Consider the following 13,662-nt stretch of genomic DNA (forward strand, 5'->3'; position numbering starts at 1 on the left):
CCTCTCTTCAGAAGTGAATGTCAAGGAGCAAAGATTGCAGCTGTGGAATAAATGAAGCGGAAAGCTCCAGGGAACCCAGTAGAATGTAAATGTGTTAATATCTTTTGTTCCAAAGCCTGCATCATTGGGCTTAAGTTTAGTTTGTATGAGTACGGCAGGAACCAGGTTCTTAGACACTGCAGTCAATCACTCCCGAGCTAATGGCAAGTTGTACTAGGTAAACAGATTTGGCAGCAAAATGGTTAACGATGCAAGGTCTTGGCTCATCCTTGCTGCAGTGCCAGCTGAGCTTTGACAGTGTTGGAAGAGGAAAGGAGCTGTCAGTAATAACTGATTCACAGGGTAACCTGGAAAATGTTCCAGAGGAAGCGATTAGCTGTTCATATCACGACGCAGGCAATTATCAGAGTAAAGTAGACTCTGGCACAAGGTGAGGAGAAGTGATTCAGATGAGCGGAAGAGGTGGCTGATGATTGAAAATATATAACATCCTCTCCCAAACCCAGCCAAGGATGATGTGGTCTGGTACTGAAGAGGTTATGCTGCTTATTTTGTGTTCATGATGTTTGATGTCCCAGGGACCTCTGACCCTCCGTCTGCTTTGTGTATGATTAACTTAAGTCGGTGTGAGATGTGGCCGTGTTTCTGGACTGTTTAGCTGTGGCCCTGAATGTGTTCTGGTGGGTAATGACCTCCAGACTAGAGAAGGCACTGGGAAACAAATCCATTGAATTTAATTTATCGTATAGTCTATTCCTTTAAAAAAAAGCTTCAACATATCAGATGACTATCGATCTTGGTCTCCTGATTAGACAGAGATATTTGCAACTGAGAAATTCATAAACAGTCACTTGGTAGTATGCAACTTGAATCTTGCTGAAAAGAGAGAGACATTACTGAAGCTTTTCCTCTTGCACTCATCAAGACAAATACAAGAATGCCAAATTTCTAATCACAATTTACACTACCAGGGTGCTGATTGGTTGGCAAGTCGAATCTGGCTGAGGTGTTGCCATGGAGAAAGTAGCAGCAAACTAACTCCTGGGTAATTCAAAAAAGACACACGGCTTGAACACATTCCTTTTGTTTGCAGAGAGCAAGCCCCTGTCTGTGAAGGTATGTCACTTCTAGCAAGGGTAAATGAGTCATGTTACACACTGCACTGATGATCTTAAATTGGTTGTTAGTGTAGCTATTAACACACTCAGGATTACATAGAACATAGAACAGTACAGCATAGAACAGGCCCTTCGGCCCACGATGTTGTGCCGAGCTTTGTCTGAAACCCAGATCAAGCTATTTCCTCCCTATCATCCCGAAGTACTCCATGTACCTATCCAATAGCTTCTTAAATGTTCCTAAAGTTTCTGACTCCACTATCCCTGCAGGCAGTCCATTCCACACCCCAACCACTCTCTGCGTAAAGAACCTACCTCGGACATCCTTCCTATATCTCCCACCATGAACCCTATAGTTATGCCCCCTAGTTACAGCTCCATTCACCCGAGGAAATAGTCTTTGAACGTTCACTCTATCTATCCCCCTCATCATCTTATAAACCTCTATCAAGTCTCCTCTCAACCTCCTCCGCTCCAAAGAGAAAAGCCCAAGTTCCCTCAACCGTTCCTCATGAGACCTACCCTCCAAACCAGGCAGCATCCTGGTAAATCTCCTTTGCACTCTTTCCAGTGTCTCCACATCCTTCTTGTAGTGAGGTGACCAGAACTGCACGCAATATTCCAAATGTGGTCTCACCAAGGTCCTGTACAGGATTGTTCAGCAAGTGTTGCCAATCACGGAATCAGATCTAACAGTAGACGTTTGTTTTGGGTTTTGCAAGTGTAGGCTGGTTGAATACTATCTGCACTCTACATACAGCTGAAGGATTCAATCAGCCGATCATTGGGACACAGGCACCAGCACTGAATTTCATCCACGCTGCGAGCTAATTTAAGAACATGTTGCTGAAGGACGCCATTGACATTCTGCATCGTGTCACTTTATCATGGCAATATAAACAGGTCACCATTTTCTGAATCTACTCATTGGACCTAGGAACACGTGCAGTCAAGTTCAAGTTTAAATTTTTTACTTTATTCTTTCATGGGATGTGGGTGTCGCAGGCATTTGTTGCCAATCCCTAATTCCCCTTGAACCGAGTGTCTTGCTAGGCCAGTTCAGAGGGCAGTTAAGAGTCAACCACATTGCTGCGGCTCTGGAGTCGCATGTAGACCAGACCAGGTAGGGACAGCAGATTTCCTTCTCTGAAGGGACATTAGTGAATCAGATGAGTTTTGACAATTATCGTTTCATGGTTACCATTACTGAGACTAGCTTTACAATTCCAGATTTATTACATGAATTAAAATTCCACCAGCTGCCACGGTGGGATTTGAACTCTTGTCCCCAGAGGATTAGCTTGGGCCTCTTGATAACTATTCCAGTGACATTACCACTAAGCCATCGTCTTCCTGTACCACACCATTTTAATGACGCTATGTATGCCCAAATAGGTGGCAGAGCTATGGGATCCCTCCAGGTCCAGTAATCGCTGATGTTTTTTGTTGGTTTCCACAAAAAATGTGTTTTTGACAGAATGACCTAACCCTCCCATCCCATGCATATTTCCAATATGTAGATGATAGGCTCACAATGCTTGAATCTACAGCCGCGTGTAATGGTTTCCTTACACACACATTCACTTTTGAAATGGGCAGTCTGATGTGTTCCCTCTCTTCGACGTACTAGTTGAGGAATCTACTAATGGGTTCTCCACTATTGTCTATCTTAAGCCTACCTTCACTGGTCAATGTATACACATTGAGATTTGTATAGCTCCATGCATTGCAAGATTGGCCTCATACTGAGAAATAGAGCGCATCAAAAAGCTATCCTGTGGGACAATGGCTATCTTGATCAGAACATTACAGGTTTGCACGATGTACAGTGAACAAATGGGTCAAAGACTTCCACTTCCAAAACTGAAAAGTGCCCTGTCTACCTCAAATTACCATGGAAAGGCAAATCCCCTCAAAAAATTGAACAAGTTAAGCAAGCTGGTTGACGCTGCTACTATGCAATGGCTGCGCGAGTGGTATTTTCCACTAACAGGATGCTGTTGTTGGTTCAAATAAAAAAGACAGCCTGCCTACCACACAATTGAGCAACGGCGTGTATGGATTTCAGTGCCAGAGCAATGCCAGGTAAGTTGCTGTACAATTGGCTGATCAAATCAAACAGCATGTTCCTTTGGTTGCTTAAAACAGGCAGGATACAAATCAGATTCCACCAAACTGCACTTATAACGCACAAAACATATACTGTTAGATGCAATTCCGCAATTGGGCAGCACTTGCTGAACAATCCAGAGTATGCTAATCGCTACACTAACAACCAATTTAAGATAATCAGTCATGCTCATAACGTAGCCCATTTACACTTGCCAGAAGTGACATGTATTTATACATAGGGACCTGTTTTCTGCATCCAAAAGGACTATGTTCAACACATGCTGCTTTTTTGAATTATCTGGGAGTTTGGGGAGCCTGTAGTTTTGCTTGCTTTACCCATGGCAACACCTTGGCCAGAGTCAACTTGCCATCCAATCAGCATCCTTTTCTCTTGTAGTATAAATTGTGGCAGTTTGGTATTCTTGTGCTTGTTGATGAGTGGAAGACGAAAAGCTTCAGCAACATGTCTCTCTTTTTAGCAATATGAGAAATGTATGGTCCCTTCAGTTTCCCTTTGCTAAACCTTTGAATAGCAAGCTGAGCTGAGCAGAGGTTCAGCCATTAACATTGAGTAAGATGATTTTACTGTTACACCATGGAACAGGTGCTCTGAAAAGAAGCCCATGCTCTCCCCTTCAAACAATGTTTCAACATGATCATAGCTGACCGAATGGCAGGCTCGAGGGGTCTGATGGTTTCTTGTGTTCTCCTTCCAAGCTGATAAATGGAACATGGTTGGAACATAAACTGTTTATAAAATTTGTAGCTGGATTTATTTGGATTCTGCTTCCTTTTTATTTAGAATTTGTGCTTTGGTCAAAGATGAGCGATGGAAATTCTTTCTCTCTGTCTTTATCGCTGCAGTGCCCCCTACTGCAGCTGTTTGAAAAGATTCCTTTCTCCAGTCCACCCTTATGGCCTCAGCGAGAGAGATTGCAAATTCAGCACCAACAAGCAGTCCTCTTCAGTGGATCCACACTCACGAGGAGCTGGACTGAGAGGGCCTCAAGCTCATTTCACATGGGACCTTTACAAGCACCAGGGACTGTAAATCCGTCTGTCTGGGCTGGATTTGAACTGAATTATAAGGTCAACGTGCCAATCCTCTTTTTTATTTTAATAAAGTCAAAGCTGCCCCAGTATAACACTTACATATTTAGCATTCTTTCCCATTATTAACTGTATCGACTCTACAGAATCTGTAAGATGAATGGGACAGCAGGGTGCTGTCATCGTGACGTAGAAGGCCTCGCAGCTACAATATATTGAAGTGATACTCTTATTCTGGGCGGAGGTAATCTGATTCAACCATTGTGGAGCAACCTTTTTTATTCCCAAAGTTCTGTTCTAATCTCACTGCCTTTGAAGGTGCCATCCTATGGGTGCTGGGTGCTCCGGTACCAGATCAAAGTGGTATGTGAGCCTGAACTACCAATTTACTCATCCCTTGACCTGCACACCTGCCAGTTCTAGCAGGAATGGACAGACTGATCAGTAGCAGAAATCCTGCCTAATTTCACCAGCCCCCCGTCTCAGCCCCCAAAAGATGCAGGATCCGACTGCAGTCTGCCAGCAGCACCTGTTCACTGCCAGTGCTTTTTTTTCCCTTGCGAGTTTTATCCATCAGACTGTGCTCGAGCACTGCTGCCCTTGTAGATACCCATGATGGAGTTTTTCATACTAGTTGGGAGTGGGGCGAAGCAGGACAAAAATCGGGTTCTCCAGTCCTGTGAGGGAGACAGAACTTCAAGGAAGAAATTGCTACCATATTTTTAAAGGATAGTTCAATGCAGCTTCCCCCAGTGGCCTGGTTGATAAAGGCCTTCTGTAACACCAAGACGTGCAGCCCAAGAAAGGGAGTCATGTGATCTATGACCGGAGTCAGCTGACTCCAGCTGGGATATATCAGATGGAAGGGAGGTCTTGTGGCGCTGTGGGTAGTGTCCCTGCTCTGAGCAAGAAGCTCCGGGTTCGAGTCCCACCCAGGACTTGATGGCCAAGGAAGATGCATTCGTAACACAGCCAAACAGGTTGTGTGTTGACCTGTAAATCTTTCCAAACACGCAAATGGCTGGCGGTAAGAATGGGGGAGACTCCTGGTCAGCCACGCTTGATGTGGAGAGGCGCCCCTCAAGCTACAAGCCCCTGGCGACAGACAAGCGACCTGTTCCGGGAATTACTAGCTATGGAAACAGGCAAAAGTCTGCCTTAGTGCACCACTAGGTGCAGCAAGAAAATTGGAATGGAATATCAGTTGGAATACCAGAACTAGCATTGGTGTGCCCCCTCCCCATAGCCCCCAACGACCTATTGCTAGCTGGGGAGGGCTAATGATTAGCCACTCACTCATTATCCAGGGGCCCCCGCCGAAAATAGTGTTCATGTGGTTGTTGAGCCAGAAGGAAAAGAGTTTGTTGCCTTTTTAGGATCAAATTTCACATTTGAATCATAGAACCCCTACAGTGCAGAAGGAGGCCATTCGGCCCATCAAGTCTGCATCGACCACAATCCCTCCCAAGCCCTATCCCCGTAACCCGAAGGGGCAATTTAGCATAGTCAATCCACCTAACCTGCACATCTTTAGACTGTGGGAGGAAACCGGAGCACCCGGCGGAAACCCACGCACACACGGGGAGAATGTGCAAACTTCACACAGACACTGACCCAATGCCAGAATTGAACCAGGGTCCCTGGCAGTGTGAGGCAGCAGTGCTAACCACTGTGCCACCGCATTTACATGGCACCTTTCACAAACACCAGATATCTAAGGACTTGACAGCCAATAGAGTTGGAGTTAGAGTTTTGAAGTGCTTTCACTGTTGAAACATGGCAGCCAAATTTGTGCACAGCAAGATCCCACAAACAGTAATGTGACAATGACCAGATAATCTGTTTTAGTAATGTTAAAGGAGGGATAAATGTTGGCCAGGATACCGGGACTAAGTCCCCTGCTTTTGTTTGAAATAATGCTTCAATAATAATAATATGGGATCTTTTATAAGGAGGAAGATGGGGGTTTAACATCTCAGTCAAAAGATGGCACCTCTGTAGCATGCCACTGTAGGGGCAGAGCTTGATTTTTGTGCTCAAGTCCTGGAGTGGGTTTTGAACCTGGAACCTTGTGATTCCAAGGCAAGAGTGCTACCCGCTGAGCCACAAGTAGTGAGCTGGACTATTCTGACTGATCACTGGGACAAGACACTGAAAGGTGACCAGGGACTATGTCTCTGGGGAAAGGGTCAGTTGTTTTATGACGGGGAGGGAGAATTTTTTTTGAGGGTTGTGAGGTAAAAAACATTGCAACGTGTGTGTTGAAAGCCAGTGACCGGCCTGTGCTCAGGCACGAGCCTGTGGATGGAGGTGTCTTTGCTCTGCCTTATGCCCAGCCGGCGTTGTAAGTGACAAGTTGAAGCTGCCTCACCCATACAATGAGGTGTGAGTGCCTGTCTCTCACGCGAGTCTGTCAGCCAGTTGGAAACAGCCTTGGGAGCCAAGTCGTATTTACATCCTGCTACTTCCTGTCACAGCAGTTCATAACCATGATTCAGAGGCTTTCTCTTTCTGTCCCGGGCCCCCACCCTTCCCCCAACCCTCCCCGTCACACATGCTGGAATCAGAAATTGTTTGGATTACCAGGACAATACGCTGTCACGAAGCATGTTGATTTATCAGATATCGTCTGAAATAAAATTACAAATAATTTCAGTGTGGGAAAGCAGCCAAGTGTCAGCCACTACCTGCAAGAGATGGACAGACAGCCACACCCTAAGGGCCTTGTACTCCCATCAACAGCTGGCAGTAACTGGAGCAGAGGCAATGAGGTAAACGAGGCCTATTTCTTTTTTTTGAATGATCTTTTAACATGCTTATGAAAGCTGATATTGTATATTGCAGATACAGAGATTGTATTTCCTGCTTTGTTTCATGTGTATTTGTCTTTTATTCCGCCATATTTTAACTCCTCGCAGAATGGACAAACTATTTCATTTGTTTGTTAATTTGCAGAATTAAACACACAGTTTAATACTGGGAATCGGAGGGTGGGGCATGTAGATTGCCCTCTGCTGGGGCATAGTTTGAATGACATTGGAAATCCTCTCGTACTTTGCCTTACACAAGGAATTACCACTTGATCAATCAATGTCAGCAGGCTATTTGATCACCAGCGTGTGTGTGTGTATACGAATGTATATATGCGCAGATGTGTGCACACTTGTCAACAAGAGTAACTGGACACTGGGAGCTATGGTTTGTTTCTGATCCCTCGCCCACTCCTAACTCCCCATCTTTGCTGGTTTGTATGGCTCGGTAGCACCATGGCCCACTAAGCAAACCAGGGATCTGTCTTTAGAATCTTTGGACATACTTGCTGTTGGCTTTATCCTTACGCCGAGGGAAGGGAACCAAACTCTGTCAGCCTTTTTTATTCATTTCTTTTTATAAATTAGGATGCCGCTGGGTATCATTGGCTCGTTAAGCATGTTTCTTTTAGTCAGTTCAAATTTTCTATTCGGAACTGTCAGTCAGTGTGATTCAGGTGGGGTTTGACTGTCGAGTAAAGTTTCATGTCACCTCGGTACTTTCTACTTTTTTAGACCCCAACCTACCCAAAACATTAAGTGACTGAATGTTTTCTTTTTGGGAATTCCAATCCTGTGTGGTGGCCTTGCGCATTTATATTTTTGAAATGTGGCTCTGTGCATTTTCTCATCTAACATAGGGATTGCGAGCTTAACAGGGTCCATCTAATTCCCCTTCCACCATCCTTGCTGGTAATTGTATGATCTAACAATAAGGGAGTTGTTATCAGTCTCAGACAGTGAGTTGATAGACTGTAGAAGAGAGGGGAAAACTGCAGTGTTGGAGAGCTTTGAAACCATAGATGAAATTCACATGCTAACACCTGAACATGTTACACTCGAACATGTCATGACCGTCATAACTCGTACACTGTCCCAAAATATTTCTGAACAATATCTAGAATTTGCATTTGAATGACCATAAGAAGTAGGAGTAGAAGTAGGTCATTTGGCCCGTCAAGTCTACTCCACCATTCAATGAGATCATGACTGATCTGATATGATCCTCAACTCCACTTTCCCACCTTATCCCCATAACCCTTGATTCCCTCACTGATTAAAAATCTGTCTATCTCAGCCTTGAACATACTTAATGACCCAGCCTCTAAAGTCCTCTGCGGTAAAGAATTCCACAGATTCACTACCCTCTGAGAGAAGCAATTCCTCCTCATCTCTGCCTTCAATGGACAACCCCCTTAATCTGAGATTATGCCCTCTGGTTCAAGACTTTCCCACAAAGGGAAACAACCTCTCAGCATCTACCCTGTCAAGCCCCCTGAGAATCCTATACATCTCAATAAGTCGCCTCTCATTCTTCTAAACTCCAATCAGTACAGGCTCAACCTCATAGAAATCATAGGAACCCTGCAGTACAGAAAGAGGCCATTCGGCCCATCGAGTCTGCACCAACCACAATCCCACCCAGGCCCTACCCCCATATCCCTACATATTTACCCACTAATCTCTCTAACCACGCATCTCAGGACACTAAGGGCAATTTTGAGCATGGCCAATCAACCTAACCCGCACATCTTTGGACTGTGGGAGGAAACCGGAGCACCCGGAGGAAACCCACACAGACACGAGGAGAATGTGCAAACTCCACACAGACAGTGACCCAAGCCGGGAATCGAACCTAGATCCCTGGAGCTGTGAAGCAGCAGTGCTAACCACTGTGCTACCATGCCACCCTAATAACCTCTCCTCATAAAAAAATCCCTCCATACCCGGGATCAGCCTAGTGAACCTTCTCTGGACTGCCTCCAATGCCAATATTTTTCCTAGATAAGGAGACTAAAACTGTTCACAGTATTTCAGGTGTAGTCTAACTAGAGCTTTGTACAGTTTTAGCAAGACTTCCCTATTTTAATACTCCATTCCCTTTGAACATTCCATTGACCTTCCCTATTACCTGCTGAACTTGTATGCTAGCTTTTTGTGATTTATGCACAAGGACCCCAAATCCCTCTGTGTCGCAGCTTTCTGCAGTCTTTCTCCATTTAAATAATATTCAGCTCCCTTATTCTTCCTACCAAAGTTCATAACTTCACATTTCTCTCCATTATATTCCATCTGCCAAGTTTTTGCCTACTCATTTAACCTGTCTATATCCCTCTGTAGACTGTGTCATCCTCATTTTTGTGTCATCTGCAAACTTGGCAATAGTACATTCATTACCCTCAGCCAAGTCATGAATATATATTGTAAACAATTGTGGCCCTGGCACTGATCCCTGTGGCACTCCACCAGTTACATGTTGCCATCCTGAAAATGCTCCTGTTACCCCAACTCTCTGTCATCTTCTTGCTCCGTCGATTGATCACTCATTCACTGAAGTACTCAGTGGACTAGTTTTGAATTTGCACCCTTCAAGCACAGGCCATGTTTTGGACAAGGTGAAACAACTTGTCATGGTTCATGTTCCCTTTAGAAATTGTTTAAAAAAACAGCAATCAAATCACCTCAAGCTGCTCTTCCCCATGAGAACCTTCCCAATTTATATAATTGCTCCTGATAATCCAATCTCTTCATCCCCTCAATCATTCTGGTTACTCTCTGGGAAGGTACTGAAGAGCTGTTGACGTGTAAAACATTCCGCAGCAACACTTTAAGGACAAAAAAGGAGAGAAACATTGTTGGGGAGGGTATATATAATACTTTAACCCAACTGGGCAGGAGTTGTTGGGGGTGAGAGGGTGGTGGAGAGGACAGAAAGCTTCTCGGTGTGCATCAGATTAAAAGTTGACATGAGATATTTTAAGTGTTTACAGTGATTTAAAAACACAAGTTCCTCCTTTCTGAGTGGGTTGCTCCAGCTGACAGTTGCTAACAGCAAAAGTGATGCGTGGGGCTGCTGGAAAGTGTGCAGGTCTCCAAGGTTCATCTTGCCCTGTTAACAACCTTTCCTGGTTGGTACGGGCGTGAGCAAGAACAATTCGCTGTGAATTGAGATGTGAGACCACCAAAAGGTTTAGATAGAGAGTAAGTCATAAAAGATTGTCTTGCTTAAGGGTCCCAGTAGGATTCCTATTGTGAATAGTTCTAGCCTCAGCTATCTGACTTCAACAATTAATGTTGTGTTTCAACATCATCTAAATACTTGAATGACTGCTCCATTTGTAGTCACCGCTGGGATTTAGGACTCTTCCTGCCAGGAACAATCTGCAGAGCTGCTGACCTCTGGCTTTTAACCCTAGGTCATATTCTCTGGATGTTTTCTGTTCTCATTACATTTACTGTACTGACATTTGTTTAACCCCTTGAGAACCACATTGGCATTCCTGCTATTTTATTTGTTGGACTGAGATTGGGAACATGCCTTGTGGGCAGTTGTATTGGTGGAGCGAGATCCCACTTCTCATTAGCACTGTGTGTTAGTAAACCGTCCCACAGGAACATTCAATTGTGATTCACTCCCTCCCCCTCTCTCTCTCTCTCCACCGCCCCCCCCCCCCCCCCCCCCCCCCGAATGCACCAAACTATTTTCTGTCGCTCAAAGAAACAATAGTTTGACATGTAGATCCTATATTATGTGTGTTATTTAAATAACCTAAGTATCCAGGGGCTTAGTACGCATTTATTATCGATAATTCAAGCACTGCAGACTATAAAATAGTTCTACTGGGGACCAACAGATAGTGAATCGCTTATTTTTCTGTCCAAGGACAAAGATGTCAATTGAAATACCTTAGCTGCCATCTAAGATCCACCAACTCATCACACGGCCCCAAGTTCAAACGGAGCAACATTAAGTGAGGACATGTTTGGGTTTGACTTTAATGCTGGTTTGTGACCCAGAGACCACTGAACACTCACTGGCTGTACATGTGACTGGTTGCCGAGGCCTTTACAACCACAGCATGAAACTGGGAAATCACAAAGTAAACCAAGTTTACTTCACTTGATTGTGAAATACTGGCTGCTGAATGGCTCCCCTCCTGCAATATAGAGGGGCAACACTTAAACAGACCCATGTAAAAGAACTGTTGCTTGCACATCATAGCACCACCAGCTGAAAGGCAATGTTATGATTAAGTTGTTGAAATGAATTCCCGCTAATTGCATGACTCCTTTCAGATTTGATTATTGTCTAAAATTGTTGATTGATTTTGCTGATTATAATGAAAGAGCTACATAAAATTCACGCAGCGGGCCCTAATGGCAGAGGAAACATTTCTGCAACTCACTCCCATCCTGAGAAAGGCCAGTGTCTTTGGAATGGATTTTGGCACCGCGACTATATTCCGGAATGTGGGAGAGGTGTGCTCCGTTAATTGTACATTTACTACTAACTAAAACAATTTTATTTTGATTTTTGAAAATTGAATATCCCAACCCAGAATGTGTCACACTTTTGGCTATTTTTACTCCTTTGCTCGGAAGTGGAGGAAACCGTATTGCATCGCAGGAAGTTACATGCAAGGGGTTGTAATTTAGTCGGGAATTCACTGGCCAAAGACTGATATCCCAGCCAGCAAATCACTTTACCGGGGGTTACACCAACTCTTCTAAAAAAAAACATTCCTGAAAACTGGAGAAAAGATCTTGGAGAGAAAGGAGTGTCGTTTTGGAGCCAATTCTTTCAGTTCAGAAAGTGTGCAAGAATAAGAATATTTACCCTTATTCTTACACACTTTATCGAAAACCTATGCTGTGTTTAATTGATCCAAAGATATGACCGCCTGAGTTATGAGCTGAGTTTTTTATCTCTCCACATTCTCCCTCTTCCCTCAAGAAGTTGATTCCTTAATGAGTTGGGGTCCTATGAGCACTGGTTGCCCCTCCAGTACCTTCCCCAACTGGTCATTATTCACACGGGAGCCAAAATATTGGGTGACAACCACTTATTCAACCATGGAAATGCAGGTTTGTCCTTTTTTCTGGGAGGGCAATACTGCCGAGCCCAACACTGCCTGTGTGCGCACAGGTTGCAGTGAGTCGGAAATAGCATTCAGGAGGCGAAACTCTAGCCAATGATTGTTTTATCATCCTTTAGCCAGGTGTTGACTTCAAATGTTCCACCACTACTGTATTCCATATACAATCAGTAAATGCAGCACAAACCAGGGATTTAGCCTCCGTGACCTTCCATATGGTAACTCACTGAGACATCAGGGGAATCTGATTTCCAAGTGTTTTATTTAAACCCCATTAGGTGCTAGCTGTGGCTCACTGGGAAACACTCTCACCTTGGGAAATCAGAAGGCGATGGGTTCACGTCCCACTCTAAGACTCGAGACAGAAATCAAGGCTGACATTTCAGTGCAGTACTGAGGGAGTGCTGCACTGTCAGAGGGTCAGTACTGAGGGAGTGCTGCACTGTCAGAGGGTCAGTACTGAGGGAGTGCTGCACTGTCAGAGGGTCAGTACTGAGGGAGTGCTGCACTGTCAGAGGGTCAGTACTGAGGGAGTGCTGCACTGTCAGAGGGTCAGTACTGAGGGAGGGCTGCACTGTCAGAGGGTCAGTACTGAGGGAGTGCTGCACTGTCAGAGGGTCAGTACTGGGGGAGTGCCGCACTGTCACAAGGTCAGTACTGAGGGAGTGCCGCACTGTCAGAGGGTCAGTACTGAGGGAGTGCCGCACTGTCAGAGGGTCAGTACTGAAGGAGTGCTGCACTGTCAGAGGGTCAGTACTGAGGGAGTGCTGCACTGTCAGAGGGTCAGTACTGAGGGAGTGCTGCACTGTCAGAGGGTCAGTACTGAGGGAGTGCTGCACTGTCAGAGGGTCAGTACTGAGGGAGTGCTGCACTGTTAGGGGGTCAGTACTGAGGGAGTGCTGCACTGTCAGAGGGTCAGTACTGAGGGAGTGCTGCACTGTCAGAGGGTCAGTACTGAGGGAGTGCTGCACTGTCAGAGGGTCAGTACTGAGGGAGTGCCGCACCGTCAGAGGGATGGTACTGAGGGAGTGCCGCACTGTCAGAGGGTCAGTACTGAGGGAGTGCTGCACTGTTAGGGGATCAGTACTGAGGGAGTGCTGCACTGTCAGAGGGTCAGTGCTGAGGGAGTGCCGCACTGTCAGAGGGTCAGTACTGAGGGAGTGCTGCACTGTCAGAGGGTCGGTACTGAGGGAGTGCTGCACTGTCAGAGGGACGGTACTGAGGGAGTGCTGCACTGTCAGAGGGTCAGTACTGAGGGAGTGCTGCACTGTCAGAGGGTCAGTACTGAGGGAGTGCTGCACTGTCAGAGGGTCAGTACTGAGGGAGTGCTGCACTGTCAGAGGGTCAGTACTGAGGGAGTGCTGCACTGTCAGAGGGTCAGTACTGAGGGAGTGCTGCACTGTCAGAGGGACGGTACTGAGGGAGTGCTGCACTGTCAGAGGGACGGTACTGAGGGAGGGCCGCACTGTCAGAGGG

General features: G+C 45.5%; 1 protein-coding gene across 1 annotated transcript in view; it reads left to right on the top strand.

The window, feature by feature from the left end:
* The first annotated feature begins 248 nt into the window (after nucleotides 1-248).
* LOC144481847 (sonic hedgehog protein-like) overlaps nucleotides 249-13,662 on the top strand; it is a 60,539-nt gene continuing 47,125 nt past the window's right edge. The window contains exon 1 of the mRNA XM_078200998.1: nucleotides 249-430. Within this exon, the coding sequence (XP_078057124.1) occupies nucleotides 249-430 (182 nt within the window). The remainder of the gene's footprint in view (nucleotides 431-13,662) is intronic.

Source organism: Mustelus asterias, chromosome X (assembly GCF_964213995.1).
Source record: "Mustelus asterias chromosome X, sMusAst1.hap1.1, whole genome shotgun sequence".
In the NCBI taxonomy this organism is placed as follows: Eukaryota; Metazoa; Chordata; class Chondrichthyes; order Carcharhiniformes; family Triakidae; genus Mustelus; species Mustelus asterias.